This window comes from Brassica rapa, chromosome A05 (assembly GCF_000309985.2).
Source record: "Brassica rapa cultivar Chiifu-401-42 chromosome A05, CAAS_Brap_v3.01, whole genome shotgun sequence".
NCBI classification, from domain to species: Eukaryota; Viridiplantae; Streptophyta; class Magnoliopsida; order Brassicales; family Brassicaceae; genus Brassica; species Brassica rapa.
In genome coordinates this window covers 9,176,978-9,194,993 of record NC_024799.2, presented here as the reverse complement: position 1 = coordinate 9,194,993, position 18,016 = coordinate 9,176,978, and the positions used below count along the sequence as shown (strand labels likewise).

The following is an 18,016-nucleotide window of genomic DNA, read 5'->3' as shown; positions in this document are numbered from 1 at the left end:
TATAAATAATCACATATATTATATTTTAAAATTTAATGTGAAATATAAAAACCATAATTTAAGTTGGTGTTTGAAATTGGGCTTTGTATTGTATTTTTCTTATATATATTGAAAACATTTTTATAATAGTTATTAGAAAATATGTTAGTAGAAATCAAATTTGAATATATATATATATATATTTATTCATTCAAAATTTGATTTTCTAATGAATTTGAATGAACTTTTGATATAAATCAATTTTAAATTATTATTTTGTTTTGAATATATATATCAAGTAACATAGACCCATTATTTTTTAATATAAATTAATGGACTTCTAATATTTTAGTAGCACAAGCCCATTATTTTTTTTCCTAACTTACTGTTATCCATGTTTCCAAAGAATACTATTTTTTTAACTACTATCCATATTGCCAAACAATCTCAATTTGTACTTCAACTTTAATAATATAGACTGGATTTTGACCCGCACGCCCGTGCGGGTGTATTTTTCTAAAAAAAATATGATTCTATTTGATTTTTATGTCACTATTTAGGGTTGGGCAAAAAACTCGAATTCGAAGAATTGAACCAATCTCAATCCTAATAAATAGTACTAAATCCGAACCGGAATTGATTAAATATCCGAATTATTCAAAATTTTGGTATTTGAAGAACTGAAATCTAATCCGATCTGAACCGAAGTATTTTGGGTATCCAAAATAGATTTATATACTTATATATATTAAATATTTTTAGATTTTATATATATAAAACATCAAGAATATATATGATACTTGTAAGTTTGCTTAAATGCTTGAAAATATATACAAATAATCAAACGTAAATATCTTAAATTATTAAAATATACGCAAAACTCCAAAAATACTTAAATAATTATTAATTCTCTATCCAAATATTTAAACCAAACCTATTTAAATTGATTATCCAAATCCAAACCAAATCCTCAAAGATCTGAAATGAACACAAAATCCCAAAAATACCCGAAAACGAACCCGAACGCCCATCCCTAATCACTATTATATATATATATATATATATTATATGTGTCATCATAGGTTACAAAATATGTGTTATCATATAATTAATCGTATTTTATACGTACCATCAAATAAGTTTTCTTATAATTAATAATATTGTATATGTACAATCATATAAATAATCAAATAAATTATATTTTAAAATTTAATGTGAAATATAAAAATCATAATCTAAGTTGGTGTTTGAAATTGGGCTTTGTATTGTATTTTTCTTATATATATTGAAAACATTTTTATAATAGTTATTGAAAAATATGTTTATTTTTGAATGTACATTTATTTTTGAATGAATTTTTGATATAAATCAATTTTAAATTATTATTTTGATTTGAATATATATATCAAGTAACATAGACCCATAACTTTTTAATAATATAGATGTAATTGACTTCCAATTTTTTAGGACTTATTCTTGGGTTCACTCCCTAGGGTGAATCTCTAGGTTCACCAACCAATAAAATTATGTTATTTCAAATTTGATATCTTTTATAAAAGGAAACAAAATATTGTCAAGTTATATTATGTTTTTAAAATAAAAAGATAAAAAATAGTAATAGTTACAAAAAAAAAAAATTTGACGTCGTCAGGAAAAAACTAAACCCTAAATCCTAATCCCTAAACCCTAAATCTAAAATCCTAAACCCTTTGGGTAAATCCTAGACCCTTGGATAAATCATAAACTCTAAATCAAAAACACTAAACACTAAAACACTCAAGGGTTTAGGATTTTAGTGTTTAGTGTTTTTGATTTAGAATTTATGATTTATCCAAGGGTTTAGAGTTTACCCAAGGGTTTAGGGTTTATCCAAGGGTTTAGGGTTTATCCAAAGGTTTAAGGTTTCAGATTTAGGTTTTAGGGATTAGGATTTAGGGTTTAGTGTTTTGCTGACGATGTTAACAATATTTAAAAAAAAAATTTGTAACTACTATTTTTTTTAATCTTTTTATTTTAAAAACATAATAAAATTTGACAATATTTTGTTTCCTTTTTTAAAAGATATCGAATTTGAAATAATGAAATCCTATTGGTTGGTGAACCTAGAGGTTCACCCTAGGGGGTGAACCCAAGAATAACTCATTTTTTAGTAGCATAAGCCCATTATTTTTTTTATAACTTACTGCTATCCATGTTTCCAAACAATACTATTTTTTAACTACTATCCATATTACCAAACAATTTCAATGTGTACTTCAACTTTAATAATATAGATGTTAAAAACACATCAAACTCATATATTTACAATTTGTTTTTAAAAAATGCTAATTTAAAAAATTTAAGTTACTAATTTTAAGATAACATTATAAAATTTTGATATTTTTTGATTTTTTTTTGTTTTTTATTTTATTTTTAATAGTAAAACCCATCAACTATGTTTATTTAATGTAGAAACCCCTAAACTAAAGATTTACCGGTAGTAATGTTAATTATACCAGACACCGTAGACAAATGGTTTAATTCATTAAATAAATTAGTTTGACCCAAAACAAGCTTAGTTGAGGGATTTAAACGTTAAAAATCCATATAAATAAGACCTTGTTGAAAATAAGACGAGAAGTAAAGATATCTATCTATATATATAATATATAATATCTTTATATATAAAGTGTTGTTTAATCACTCCTTGGCGCGCCACCTAGGATTCTACGTCATTAAGTCGTCTCCAGATTTGGAATAGTATTTTAAGAAAACTGTTAGGAACGAGTCAATTTTAAGACGTTCTTGTCTCTAGTTTTTCCTTTCTTTGGGAAGCGATCTGGGTATGCTTGAATGCATGGAGATCCTTTCTCGGTTGTGCGAGAGATTAAATCGGCTTACAAGATCTGCCTGAACAGCTAAAAAATAATAGAACGAGATTGGAAAAATCGTCTAACACTTAGTTCGCTAGACTATATACCTTGATTCTAAGTTCTCTAAAGTTTATGGAAGTTTCTAAGGCGTTTTTATTCCTTAGCAATTTCCTACGGAAATTTGAGCCTGATTTCAAAAAATTTCAAATCTAAATACGTTAGTTTTCTCAGGGATTCGGGTTTGCCTCTTCTCCGTTTTGCTTTCTTGTTTCCCCTTCTTATCCTTTTGTCTATCCACCCCTTACGGAAAGTAACAATATTGATTCTTTGTGGATTTCCCTACTTTCATGGCCATGTTTAGGTTGGATCCTATCTTTCGGTTTTGGTTCATCGATCCATACTCTCTTATCTGGATTCCAGTCTTCGTATCGTTGGTTTTACGAAAATGAATAAGTATCTCAGTGAAAGCCTTTTGGTATTTTTAAACGAATATGAAATAAATTATAACTATCAATTAAATATCAGATTTTAAAAAAAAAATATCGAAAAGACAATGATTATGCAATAACAATATATGAACAAACAATTATTCAATAGATTTTTTAAATTGCATATCAGCCAACTTAATTTTCCAAAAACTATAAAATTCTGAAATGATAAAGAATAAAATTTCTTTTTAAGAAACAGTATTCTTAAAAGTTAATCCGAAATCAAACTCAACAATTTAACCAAATAAATTAATCAGCCTCGAAGCTTTATCTTTCAACTCTTTAGGCCTTGCTTTCTTTAGAATCAAGCACATAAAGATAAAGTCTCACTTAAAATCCAAATATAGCAACCGAACTATGCAGTGACTTGAGCGTAATTAAACCAAAGGAACTGTACGTACTTTTTCCAATGTTAAACTCATGCGTGGAGTTTTTTTAGTATTCATAGGCGTTATCGGTGGTATCACACTAGCAGATGAGTGCTCCAGAAATTTTTGATTTCGATAAAAGGGTGTTTGGATCGGTTTAATCAAACACAAAGATCATTTACAAACTTTTAATGATGAGATAAATTCTCATTAAAAGATCCAGAAATAATAACCATAACCAAACGAACTATACATGTTTCCTATGTTTGACTACTTTATTTGCTCTTGTGTTGCATCAGAAGAAAATGTCGGCTAATAATATGAATCTTGATTGTGTCCCTTGGTGACAGTTTGATCTTGGATCTCATATCCATGAGAATTGAATATGAGTCCACGAGGATTGGTGTTGTTCCATGGAGAGGTATCTTGATGCCATGAGTCTTCATGATGGTAAATCAGGTTGTTCGGCATTGCCAATCTTGAGAAAGATATATCATCATAAGGATCCACCATCATCTGACGATGTTGTTGTTGTGGATGAGTGATGCCGGCTTCCAGGTCAGCTAGATTGAATATTTCATCTTGGCTAACACACTCATCTTCCATGATTACAAGTGCGTTGTTTATGCTTCCGGAATCTTGACGTTGAGGAGGAGGAGAAATCGGTGGATGTTGTTGTTCTTGAGTGGCCTTATCAGAATATCCCATAATGGTTTGAAGTCTCAATCCCTGTCCTTCAAAAGGAGGAATCAGTGGCCGCTGTTGATGAGTGAAGTCAAGGAGTCTATTGTTGTTGTCATCGCTGTTCCCTTGTTGAGGCTGCTCTGTGGCGATGTCATTGTCTCCGTTTTTGCTCTCTGGTGGCTGGTCAACGACCATCTTGTTATTGTCACGGAGATGACACAAGACTACTTCTTGGAACTGAGCATCGTTCTCACTTGCAAGCCAATACTCCGTCATACACCAACCAGTGGTGTCTCCTTTAAGCTTTCCCTTGACTTTCTTGTGGTACGCGAGTTCTGTTTTGTATCCGATCACAACCTTGGGGTTGTTACGGTCAGTGATCGCCTTCTTTACGCCACTTGTCGTCCAAGTTCCGCCGTTACTGCTTCCTCTACCGGGAACCGTGCGTTTGGGCCTGCTCCCCAAATTACGTGTCCTTAGAACAAAGTAAAACCACATGTTCTCTTTGAATTGATCATTCTTGACGTGCGGAAGAAGCCACGGCTCGTCTTCATAAAGTTTGATATCTGTGATGAAACCATCTTTTCCTGTATCCACTCTGTTGCGTAGATAATACCCCACCAAATTCTGGTCAATCGGAGAGAACTTTAAGTCCCTTGGATGAGCCATATTAAATCCTTCTGGATCAGTTAGAAGATGCTTGACAACAAAACCCTAGAAACACGGTTTCAACAGAATCAAACTAATGCATACGCCAAAAACAACTGGATGTGCGCAAGAATTAATGCACTGAAAGTCTTAACGTACCTTGGTAGCTTGATGATAATTTATCTTTTGGTTTCAAAGAAAGCACTGAGAGTGTACTTATATATAAAGCAAGGATGAGCCGACTTGTCAAGTATCTCTATCCGAAACATCTTATTTTCCTTTTCCAAATAGATTGACCCACCCCCACAACCACAAAATATTTTCATATACTCGATTTGTTTTATTATAATGGTTTTATACGATATTAGTATCTAGAATCACTTCCCTAATGCGAATTAGCTACCATTATTTTTTTATTTTTGTTAGGATTTTTGAGCAGTTTGTTGCCTTATAAGTTACTATTATCTTTAAAATAAAGGTTTTAATTATTTTTTTTAGAAAAGTTAGTTTTGGAAACTAAGAATAGGCGAAAAGCTATTTATTAATTTTCAAATGGAATTAAACTTTGTAAGGAAAGTTTTATCAATACTTCACTATAATTTCAAACATAAAACCCACCTGCAATGTATTCACTTTAAGTCTCATCAAAATTCATGTAAACAAATATGTGTAACTGAAAATTAGTTGTGAACTAAATTAAAATTAGGTCAATTCTCTCAAATCAATGTAAAATAGTTTTTTTTACCAAAAGAACCCACAAAGAAGAAAATGATCAAAAGAAGTTCAATAAAAGAGGTAAAAAAAATCTTTTATTGTCACTTTACATATATATATATATATATTGAAATTGAAATATACATAATTATTTAAATATATGAAAAAAATAATTGGTATCATCTTTATAGGTACTTTAAATCTGTAAATATATAAAATTTCTATTTAAATTGTCTAATTGTTGAATAATAGGTTTTCATTTTTTTTCTAAATATAATCAATTTTTTTATAAAATATATGTTATATCTCTATAATATTATTTGAGAAGTCACTTTCTTATGTGGCGCCCTTACGTTAACATTCACGATGGTTTATTATATTGATACCCTTAATCTTTTTTTTTTTTTTTTTGCAAACACCATGCTTTATTAATTCAGCAGGAACAGGTTAGCTTTTTGAGCTAGCCATCCCGGAATTTCAGAGTTTACATGGGAGAAAATAGAATTTTGCAAGCGAGCTCCTTTTGCAAGGAGATCCGCTCTTACATTATGCTCTCTAGCAATGAAAGAAATTGAAAAAGCTGTAAAAAATGATACTATATGGATGAATTCATTCCATTCTGAAGCCATCGCTGGCCAATCTTCTTCATCATTGATCAGCTTAACAAGCTGAAGACAGTCCGATTCAAAGGACATCGATGTAAACCCTAGCTGTAAGGAGTGTCTCATTGCATTAAGCAAAACAGTGAACTCCGCATGCATGGGAGAGAGAACCTGGTCCATCCCGAGGGAACCATACATATGTGTTCCAGGCGCCAGATCAAAAACAAAACCTCCTCCAGAAATCGTCGAATTCGTCACCCAGGATGCATCCACTTGACATCTTGGTAATTGTAACTCATTCTCCAGGTTTCTGCCGTTCGAAGGACCAGTATCTCCAGAAGAGTCCTTCTTCTCTATTACTTGTGCTACCCGCCAGTTCTCTTCCTCCTGGGTCGCGTGTAGTACGGTATCTGGCGGGGGGACTTGCTTGCCGTTGAAAACTTTCTCATTCCTCGCTTTCCATATAAACCAAACGATCCAAGGGAACCTAGCGAGGATATTATCAGGGTTCCCCTCTGTTTTGCACGAAGAAGCAAGTAATCAAAATTCTCATAAAGGGATTTACTCGGGAAAGAACCCGGAATTGATGGAATGTCGGAGAGTGCCCATGTTTGAAGCGCCGGGGGACAGAGGAAGAGGAGATGGTTCAAAGATTCCTCACCGTCGCCACATCTGGGGCAAGACCTATCCGTTCCACAGTGTCTATCAGCCAGACGGCTACATGTCGCAACGCACTCCGTCAAAGCTTGCCAGAGGAAATGTTTTATTTTCCGTGGAGCTTGTAGCTTCCAGATCATAGCCTTTAGGGGGTTGATACTAGGCTCTGTGACTGCAACCTCCCCTTTCTCCTCTTTCATTTGTTTTGCAAGCTTATACCCCGACTTCACTGTATACAACCCAGACTTTGAGTGGTTCCAGCAGTACCCATCATCCTTAAAACAATGGCTGGGTCGTATACTAAGAATCAGAGGGATATCAGTCGGGTCTATCAAGGCTTCGAGAATCTCTACTCTCCATTTCTTGGAGGATTGATCGATAAGTTGATTAACGAACAGATCATGATCCCGATAGACTCCATTGTCTAGTGCTGGCCGAGCAGGTATGGTCGGGATCCACGGATCAATCCACACTCGAGTATTGTAACCCAATCCAATCGTTTGCCTCAAACCCTCCCGCAGTAGGTCCTGTGCAGCCAAGATACTTCTCCACCCATACGATGGGGAATTTGATGTTTTAACTTCCATTGGGCTAATGTGCCGATAGTATCTGCCTTTAAGGACACGTGCCAGTAGGGATGTAGGATGGTGTAGGAGTCTCCAGAGCTGTTTTGCAAGGAGGGCCAGATTAAAATTATGGAGATCCCTAAAGCCTAAGCCTCCCTTATCAAAAGGAACACATATTTTTTCCCAAGCAATCCAATGCAAACCGCGATTGTTCCCTTTCGTACTCCACCAGAATTTTTCAATTGCCCCTTGAAGCTTATTTAAGATGTCCTTTGGTAAGAGGAAACAGGACATCACGTATGTGGGTAGAGCTTGTGCTACAGATTTTAAAAGAACTTCCTTGCCGCCTTTAGAGAGTAATTTTGCCGACCATGAGTTGATGCGATCATTGAGCCGATCTCTGATGAAAGCAAAAGCTTGTCGCTTTGATCCACAGATTTTCTCCGGGAGACCCAGGTACATCCCCATTCCACCCTCTTTACTTATACCCAAAATCTGTTTCATCGCTACCTTTACTTCCTGTCCTACTTTGTTGCCAAACAAGATAGAGGATTTCGCTGGGTTTAATAGTTGGCCCGAAGCTCTCCCATATAGATTAATTATCCGTATCAACTCAGCACCTTGCTGGACATCTGCTTTAACGAAGAATAGGCTATCATCAGCGAATAGGAGATGTGAAAAAGCTGGGCTCGCACGAGCAATCTTTAAACCTGTCAGCCTACCTTCCTCCTCAGCACCTCTCAATTGAGAGATTAGAACCTCTGTCAACAGTATAAAGAGAAAGGGGGATAGAGGGTCGCCTTGACGCAGCTCGCGAGATGGCTGTATATGGCCCTTGGGTTCTCCATTAAGTAAGACTTGATAAGAGACTGAAGACACGCACCAGTATATCCAAGAAACCCATTTTTCCGCAAAACCCATTTTGAGTAGAAGGGCTTTTAGAAAACTCCATTCTACACGATCATAGGCTTTGCTCATGTCAGTCTTTATAGCCATAAACTTAGCTTTACACATGGGATTCGTACGGAGGGCGTGGAAAGCTTCCTGTGCTAGGAGTATATTAGCAGATATAAGTTGTCGCGCCACAAAGGCGGATTGCGTCTCCGAGATAAGCTTTGGTAGATACTTCTTTAACCGGGAGCAGATTATCTTCGAGATGATCTTGTAACTAACATTGCATAGGCTTATAAGACGGAATTCAGTCATCTCCATAGGACGTTCTGACTTAGGAATCAGGCATATATTAGTTTGGTTTAGCCTCGGATCAAAGGAATCTGAGCTGAAGAATTCTTTCACCATCAAAATTACATCTTTCGCTGTGACTTCCCAGAAACGTTGATAGAACAGACTTGTCATACCGTCTGGCCCAGGTGCTTTATCCGGATTGATTTTTTCAACTGCTTTCCTGATTTCTGTATCCGATGGAGGTCGTACTAGGGACGCATTCATGGCAGGAGTAACCTTTGCAGTAATGAAACGTAATGCTTCCTCAAAGGCACCTGGCTCCGAGGTGGTAAAAATATCTTGGAAATACTCTGCTGCCACCTTCTCGATTCATGCCTCGCTTTCAGCCCAACCCCCCCCCCCCCCCCCCCCCCCCCCCGTGGGTTTTTGAGTTTGATGATTCGATTTCGAGCTCTTCTTTGTTTTGTAACTGCATGGAAAAACTTGGTATTACGATCTCCATCTTTAAGCCATATGGCACGACTCTTTTGTCGCCAGTATAACTCCTCTTCCCGGAAAGCTGCACACAGATTCCATTTCAGATTTAATACTTCAACACTCGGGATACTTGGATCCGACTGAGCTCTCTCAAGCTGTTCCTTGATTGCCTCGATTTTTTTCGCAGAATTCGAGGGGTTCTCTCGTTTCCATCGAGCTATAGTTCGCCGCACTTCCTCCAATTTAACATGGATAGGCCGGGAGTTTGACACATCCTGGGGGCCCCAACCCTCTTCGATAGCTTCTTTCAATCCATCTTTTAAGAGCCATCTACGGTCGAACTTGAATGACTTTCGTCGTCTCACCTCACGGGACTGAATGCGTACTAAGACCGGACGATGATCCGACCCCCATAGCTTCAAATACTCCACATTAGTGTGGGAGAAGAGGTGATGCCACTCCTCATTTCCTACAGCTCTATCCAATCTGCATTGTACTTTCCCAGAGCTGCGATAACCAACCCAAGACATATGGTTACCCTTATACGGGAATTCTATCATGCCACAGTCGGCCAACATCGTACGGAAAGGTAAGAAGGAAGTCTCAGGTCTCTTCCTTCCCCCCTTCTTTTCATGGTTCCCCTTAATCTCGTTAAAGTCCCCACACACGAACCATGCTCCCGATCTATTCACACTCATGCGCGTTAACCGCTCCCAGACATATTCTCGGCACTCAACGACCGGATCACCATATATAAAGGTCATGTAGACTTTGTGTCCCTCTATGGTAGCTGTTATGTCGATCATGCGTTTATCAAAGTAAAGAATCTACACATCATAAGAATCCATATAAAAAAGTGCTAGTCCACCGCTTCTACCTTCCGGTTCCACGGTGAACAATTTATTATAACCAAAAGAAACTTGAAACTCTTGCAGAAAAGAACGATTGTTTTCTGTTTCAGATAAAAAGAGAAAAGAAGGTGCAAAAAAACGGTGCAATTCCCGGAGATGCTTCTTGGTCAAGTAGGCTCCGGCCCCTTGACAATTCCAAGAGATGGTGTTCATATCTTCTTACTGGGTGGTTTCTGGGACACCACCGAACCTGAGACAGAAGAAGAGTTCATACGTTTAGTAGAAGGAAACACCTCAATACGAGGGACATCATTTTTTTGAGATTTCTTGGAAGTACCCTGCGCTTTAGGCTTTTTAGGAGATGGGCGGCCCCTTGGGAGGCTCAGTTTCTTGGAAGCGCGAACACCTTTCCCCCCCCCCCCCCCCGGGCTCTGTGGATTGCGCTTCTTTGACACAGTCCCAGCTAGGTTAGACTGCTTGCTTATTCCTTTCGTATCCGGTACATGTGCATCGGCTATTTTCTTGTCCCTGCCTGCACTTGGTAATAGGGCTCCTTTCTCCATGGCCCGTGGGTTAGCATCGCTCATCTGAGCTTCTTGATAGTCTTCCCTCTGTTTGTCAATGTCCTCAGCATATGCTGGAGATAGTTGTGAGATAGCATCTATTTTCTCTGCATCAAAACCAGGCTCATCCACAAGTAGATCATCATTTTGCATCATATTATCATCCATAATCACATCACCAAAATCCTCAACTAGTTTATCAACTTCCGCCTCATCTTCTCTAGTCATAACCAAATTGTCTATGTGGTGTGATTCCATGAGCCTATCTAGATCAAGATTAACTATCTCAGGTTCAGTGCTAGGCCTAACTAGGGACGAGACATACCTGGTCTCCTCTGGACACAAAGGAGACTCCCCGTCTCTTATTCTGAGAACGCCTCTATCTCTAGTTAGAAGCCCGGCCGGAGAGAACTTTGCTGCCGACATAGGGGTTTTTTCCAAGGCTTCCGTAAACATTGGAGCCTTCCCTTTGATGCGTCTCACTCGTTCCTCCGACATCTCGTTCCTATGGACCACCATGACTCCGGTGCCCTGCGTATCTCTCCCTCCTCGTCCCTGCCTGACTTCTGATATTGTCCTCTGCGAATCAGTCAAAGCACGTGAGGGAGGAGCTGGAGTTTCTGAGGCCCCGACAGATTTGTTCTGATTGTTGCTTTTGGATTCATTAACCTGACTCTTTGGTCTCCAAACTTGTTGGGAATATCGGGAATGATGAGAAAGGTATTTGGCCCTACCTCTGTTTCTCTCATACTCTCTTACTCTGTCTTGGTTCTTATACTGAGATGCGAAGGCTTCCACTGATCTTCTCTTGGAATGAGACTCGAGCCGGTTCCAGACAGTTGTATTTCCCGACGGGATACGTTCATGTTTATCCTCCCTCCTTCGGTCAGAAATCTTGGTAAACCCTCGGTGATCCTCATGGTATCTAGAGGACCGATAGTTTGGTGATTCCTTCCTTCTCTTTTCACCTCTGGCATATCCAGGATAATGTGGACGCCCTGGAGATTTATTAAGACCATCATCAGAAGGGGATCGTGGCCTTTTGTTGTTTAAATTGTTGTTGCGGTTGTGTATTAGGCCCAGGTTCCGGTTCTGTTGAGCTTGCAAACCCAGCTCATTTTGTTCCCTGAGCTCTTTAATCTTCTGATCCCGTTCCTCTTGTGAGCACTCAGTGCAAGAGTATACATCATGATCGATCCTTTTACAGGCAAAGCAGTATCTAATAAGACCTTCGTATTCCAGAGAGACTTTCCCGACATCTCCGTTTGGGAAGCCAACCCTTCTCTCGAACTGTAATGGCCTATCAGCATCAATAGAGACTTGAAGACGGGCGTTTGTAGCATCAATAGTTACACGCTTCCCCAGGGCCTTTGCAATCTCCTCAAAAGTTTCATCGTTCCAGTAGTGAACAGGAACTCCTGTAACTTTTATCCAAAAAGGAATCGTGTTTGGGAAGTTATCGCTTGTAACAGGCTCCCATCGTTCCAGAGCAAAAATCCAGTGGTTGAAATGACAAGGCCTTTTGTTTAAAACCATAACCAGATCCTCTTCCTTGTCAAAGTCGAACTGAAAACGTCCGTTTCCCAAGTTAACACCACGGACTCTGCCTTCTACATTCCAGATCCGTGCCCTAGGGAGTAGGGCAATCAGAGCTTCAACACTGCGACCTCCTTGATGGAGAACTCTACCAATCAGAGTTCTTTTGAAACGCTCAGCAACTGTGTTCAGATCACAGGCTGGAATACGGATGATCTCATCTTCTACTTCCAGATCCAAACGGCGGTTCGCAGCGGACGAAGAGCCTCCACGTTGAATTAGGTTTGCTTGAGACACCATTCTTACAGGACAAAATCGTAGCACACAGCTAGAGAGAAAAGACAAGAGGAGCCCACTCGAAAGAATTCGAGAACAAAAATCGTATGGATGCCGTAGACACGAAAACTTAGCAGAGTCGCTAGATGTCAAAAGGTGCTTTATACTTCTTAAAAACCCTAGGACCCGTGTCAAGAAGTGTCGATAGTCTTCCTTGCACAACGGGTAAAGGTTTAGAAGCCGTTCACGTGCGCCGTCAAACCTAGATCTGACAGTCGCCTTTCTTGTCGCTCAAAACCCTAGGCATGGCTCATAGTTATCTGCAAGGGTAAGATTGATGTGCGGTTCTGATACCCTTAATCAATTAAGTTTATTGTTTGAGAAGTCACTTTCTTATGTGGCGCACTCACGTTAACGCTCACAGTGGTTTATTACATTGATACTTTTAATGAATTAAGTTTATTATTATAATTAACATTATTTATTTTAGAATTTCGTTTCATCAATAAATTCTTCTTCTAACCACATTGTTATAAGTAAAGGAATTTCATATAAAAATGCAATATCTATTATTATTTTCTATTTTTATTGTTATTAATATTTTTGTAACCACATTGTTATCAAAAAGGAATTTTATATAAAAGGTAATATCTTTAATATTTAAAATACAATAATTTTGTAGATTTTTGAATTTGTAATTTGATTAGAAACGAAATTTTCTTTTATATAAATTACAATTTTATAAACTTTTGCTTCATATGTTAAAAATATTTTTTAACTAAATTTTCTTATGTGTCGCGCTTATGTTAACTCTTACAGTTGTTTATTACATTGATATCCTTAATGAATTATGTTTATTATTATAATTACCATTAATAAGATTTTATAATTTCTTTTTATTAATAAATTCTTCTTCTAACCACATTGTTATAAAAAAGGAATTTCATATAAAAAGGCAATATCTAGTAGTATCTTCTATTTTCTATTTTTATTAACTCTTTTATAATCACATTGTTATCAAAAGATATTTTATATGAACATGTCATCTCTTTGATATTTAAAATACAATAATTTTATAGATTTTTGAACAAGTAAATTGATTAGAAACAAAATTTTCTTTTACATAAATTCCAATTTTATAAACTTTTGCTTCATATTTTTAAAAATATTTTTTGGTTAAATTAATTTTCTTAGAATATTAAAAACCAAATATCTCTTTCCTAATAAAAAGATAGAAGATCTTTCTTGGAGAAATTTCATGTTTACCACTTTCATGGTATCACTTTTCATCTTTACCAACACTAAATGGACATTTTTAAATATACCATCTTCATTAAGTAGCAAAAGACTATTATACCCTTGTTCTCTATATATATAATAAATTATTATTTAAATATAATAATAATAATGATAATTTTTATGTTTTCGGATTATAATTCTTCAAATTTCGAGAATGTTGCGGCCGATGGCATTTTTATTGGACATTTGTCGGCCTCGAGACTAGCCTTGTAGGCTGTTTGTTTTGGATTTATGAAGTTGTGGATTATCTCCTTTTTAAAACTTACAGAGTAGCCATACGCAGAGATGAGAGAGAGTGTGAGTTGTCACCTCATTTCTAACGCTCAGTGGATCGTTATACTTGTTGTTGTGCAAGATGGGAACACTCGAAGGCTTTTAGTTTGCGGAGTCTTATAAACGTACAAATATAAGCAAAAAGGACTTTTATTGGAATCTCATATCAGTCTGTTGATACTATGCCTTGAGATGTATAAGACCAGTATGATGGGTTTAGGCGCAAGACCTAGGCTTACTATCAGTTTAGGGTTTGTAATGACTGTTTTGGCTTAAATCATCCATTGCGGTTTCCACCTGATTTCGTCTCAATATTGTTGTCTGCGAAAAGTCCTCGGCTTATGTGACTTGCATCGATCAGGACCGAGCATCTTTCCAAAGACAATTTTGAAGTCGTTTGGAAGTGCTGACCAAAATTTCAGATTTCTTTTATAACGCACAATTATCCGTGTGTCAGATGTCTGAGAGCTTATCTCTATTAGGGAGGGGGGGGGGACGATGACTAAGTCTGTTTAGGACGTTGGAGTTTGTTTGTTGTGATCAGCAACAAACGGAATGGTAAGTGTTACCATTTGAGTTTGAGCCTTCGTGAAGGATGTGTGTTTGAGAAGATGTTAGTGCATATTACTGTTTGAGTTTCCGAGACAGAACTTTCATCTAGGAAGATATTTTACGTCGTAATCTGGTTCTTCGAGTATCTGCGACGTCTCGCGGCACTAAAGAATGAATTTTCTTTCAAATAAAATTTTACGTTATGAGAACGTGTTAGAGAAGTTTTTTCGCATTTGGCGTGAAGGTTTCGTTTGACCTTGTGGCCAAGGAATACTTCGGTTTGTTTGTTTAGTGAATCAACCGATGGCCTCTTTCGGTTTTAGTTCATCGATCCATACTCTCTTATCTGGATTCCAGTCTTCGTATCGTTGGTTTTACGAAAACGAATAAGTATCTCAGTGAAAGCTTTTTGGTATTTTTAAACGAATATGAAATAAATTTTAACTATCAATTAGATATCAGATTTAAAAAAAAATTATCGAAAAGACAATGAATATGCAATAACAATATATGAACAAACAGTTATTCAATAGATTTTTTAAATTGCATATCATCCAACTTAATTTTCCAAAAACTATGAAATTCTGAAAAGATAAACAATATAATTTTTTTTTTAAAACAACCAGAAATCAAACTCAACAATTTAACCAAATAAATTAATCAGCCTCGAAGCTTTATCTTTGAGCTCTTTAGGCCTTGCTTTCTTTAGAATCAAGCACATAAAGATAAAGTCTCACTTAAAATCCAAATATAGCAACCGAACTATGCAGTGACTTAAGCGTAATTAAACCAAAGGAACTGTACGTACTTTTTCCAATGTTAAACTCATGCGTGGAGTTTTTTTAGTATTCATAGGCGTTATCGGTGGTATCACACTAGCAGATGAGTGCTCCAGAAATTTTTGATTTCGATAAAAGGGTGTTTGGATCGGTTTAATCAAACACAAAGATCATTTACAAACTTTTAATGATGAGATAAATTCTCATTAAAAGATCCAGAAATAATAACCATAACCAAACGAACTATACATGTTTCCTATGTTTGACTACTTTATTTGCTCTTGTGTTGCATCAGAAGAAAATGTCGGCTAATAATATGAATCTTGATTGTGTCCCTTGGTGACAGTTTGATCTTGGATCTCATATCCATGAGAATTGAATATGAGTCCACGAGGATTGGTGTTGTTCCATGGAGAGGTATCTTGATGCCATGAGTCTTCATGATGGTAAATCAGGTTGTTCGGCATTGCCAATCTTGAGAAAGATATATCATCATAAGGATCCACCATCATCTGACGATGTTGTTGTTGTGGATGAGTGATGCCGGCTTCCAGGTCAGCTAGATTGAATATTTCATCTTGGCTAACACACTCATCTTCCATGATTACAAGTGCGTTGTTTATGCTTCCGGAATCTTGACGTTGAGGAGGAGGAGAAATCGGTGGATGTTGTTGTTCTTGAGTGGCCTTATCAGAATATCCCATAATGGTTTGAAGTCTCAATCCCTGTCCTTCAAAAGGAGGAATCAGTGGCCGCTGTTGATGAGTGAAGTCAAGGAGTCTATTGTTGTTGTCATCGCTGTTCCCTTGTTGAGGCTGCTCTGTGGCGATGTCATTGTCTCCGTTTTTGCTCTCTGGTGGCTGGTCAACGACCATCTTGTTATTGTCACGGAGATGACACAAGACTACTTCTTGGAACTGAGCATCGTTCTCACTTGCAAGCCAATACTCCGTCATACACCAACCAGTGGTGTCTCCTTTAAGCTTTCCCTTGACTTTCTTGTGGTACGCGAGTTCTGTTTTGTATCCGATCACAACCTTGGGGTTGTTACGGTCAGTGATCGCCTTCTTTACGCCACTTGTCGTCCAAGTTCCGCCGTTACTGCTTCCTCTACCGGGAACCGTGCGTTTGGGCCTGCTCCCCAAATTACGTGTCCTTAGAACAAAGTAAAACCACATGTTCTCTTTGAATTGATCATTCTTGACGTGCGGAAGAAGCCACGGCTCGTCTTCATAAAGTTTGATATCTGTGATGAAACCATCTTTTCCTGTATCCACTCTGTTGCGTAGATAATACCCCACCAAATTCTGGTCAATCGGAGAGAACTTTAAGTCCCTTGGATGAGCCATATTAAATCCTTCTGGATCAGTTAGAAGATGCTTGACAACAAAACCCTAGAAACACGGTTTCAACAGAATCAAACTAATGCATACGCCAAAAACAACTGGATGTGCGCAAGAATTAATGCACTGAAAGTCTTAACGTACCTTGGTAGCTTGATGATAATTTATCTTTTGGTTTCAAAGAAAGCACTGAGAGTGTACTTATATATAAAGCAAGGATGAGCCGACTTGTCAAGTATCTCTATCCGAAACATCTTATTTTCCTTTTCCAAATAGATTGACCCACCCCCACAACCACAAAATATTTTCATATACTCGATTTGTTTTATTATAATGGTTTTATACGATATTAGTATCTAGAATCACTTCCCTAATGCGAATTAGCTACCATTATTTTTTTATTTTTGTTAGGATTTTTGAGCAGTTTGTTGCCTTATAAGTTACTATTATCTTTAAAATAAAGGTTTTAATTTTTTTTTTTAGAAAAGTTAGTTTTGGAAACTAAGAATAGGCGAAAAGCTATTTATTAATTTTCAAATGGAATCAATACTATTATTTGCGAAGTAAGTTTTTGCAACGGAACTCTCACGTTAAAAGTTAGAGCGGTTAATATCTATAATACCCTTAATGAATTTTATATAAACTTAATTATATTATCAAAAACGAAATTTTATTAATAATATTAACTTTTTAAGAAAATAAGATAATTCTTATATATTGTGTTGTTATCTTAAAACATATTTTCAATTATAAAATTTAAAAATAAAAAATAAAACAATTATAATAAATTCAGTGGTTAAAGTCAATGTTATCTTTAATAAATTTTGGAGCTCTCATGTTGAAAGTTTGAGCGGTTAATATCTACAATACCCTTAATGAATTTTATATATAATTAGTTGTATCATCAAAAACGAATTTTTATTAATAATATTAACTTTTAAAAAAATAAGATAATTCTTATATATTGTGTTGTTTTCTTAAAACATATTTTTCAATTATAAAGTTTAAAATAAAATATAAAACAATTATAATAAATTCATTGGTTAAAGTCAATGTTATCTTTAATAAATTTTCATTAAACATATATATTTAATTAGATATTTATTTATATATATATATATGTTTGATTTATTTTTTTTGAAAACATAAATAATAAGTTATATATATATGTTTGATTTATTTATTTTTAAAAATATAAATAATAAGTTATTATGCTGGTTTTTGAATTAATAAAAAAAACTAATACATATTTGTAAAACGATTAAGCCCGCATATGCGGGCAAGACACCTAGTTAAACTTTGTAAGGAAAGTTTTATCAATACT

The 18,016-nt window shown here is 36.1% G+C and overlaps 3 protein-coding genes across 3 annotated transcripts; all 3 read right to left on the bottom strand.

Annotated features, from left to right (window-relative positions):
• Window positions 1-3,999: 3,999 nt before the first annotated feature.
• On the bottom strand, window positions 4,000-5,040 carry LOC103868352 (NAC domain-containing protein 6). The gene has a single exon (XM_033292590.1). The coding sequence runs from the start codon at window positions 5,038-5,040 to the stop codon at window positions 4,000-4,002; it is 1,041 nt and encodes a 346-aa protein (XP_033148481.1).
• Window positions 5,041-10,069: 5,029 nt separating this feature from the next.
• On the bottom strand, window positions 10,070-13,019 carry LOC103868351. Its single transcript, XM_033291290.1, has 2 exons — window positions 10,409-13,019; window positions 10,070-10,321 (listed from the first exon to the last, which is right to left on the bottom strand). Exons 1-2 carry the CDS (start codon window positions 12,468-12,470, stop codon window positions 10,281-10,283), a joined length of 2,103 nt encoding a protein of 700 aa, XP_033147181.1. The 5' UTR covers window positions 12,471-13,019; the 3' UTR covers window positions 10,070-10,280.
• Window positions 13,020-15,657: 2,638 nt separating this feature from the next.
• LOC117134321 (NAC domain-containing protein 6-like) lies at window positions 15,658-16,698 on the bottom strand. The gene has a single exon (XM_033292589.1). It carries the CDS (start codon window positions 16,696-16,698, stop codon window positions 15,658-15,660), a length of 1,041 nt encoding a protein of 346 aa, XP_033148480.1.
• Window positions 16,699-18,016: the final 1,318 nt, after the last annotated feature.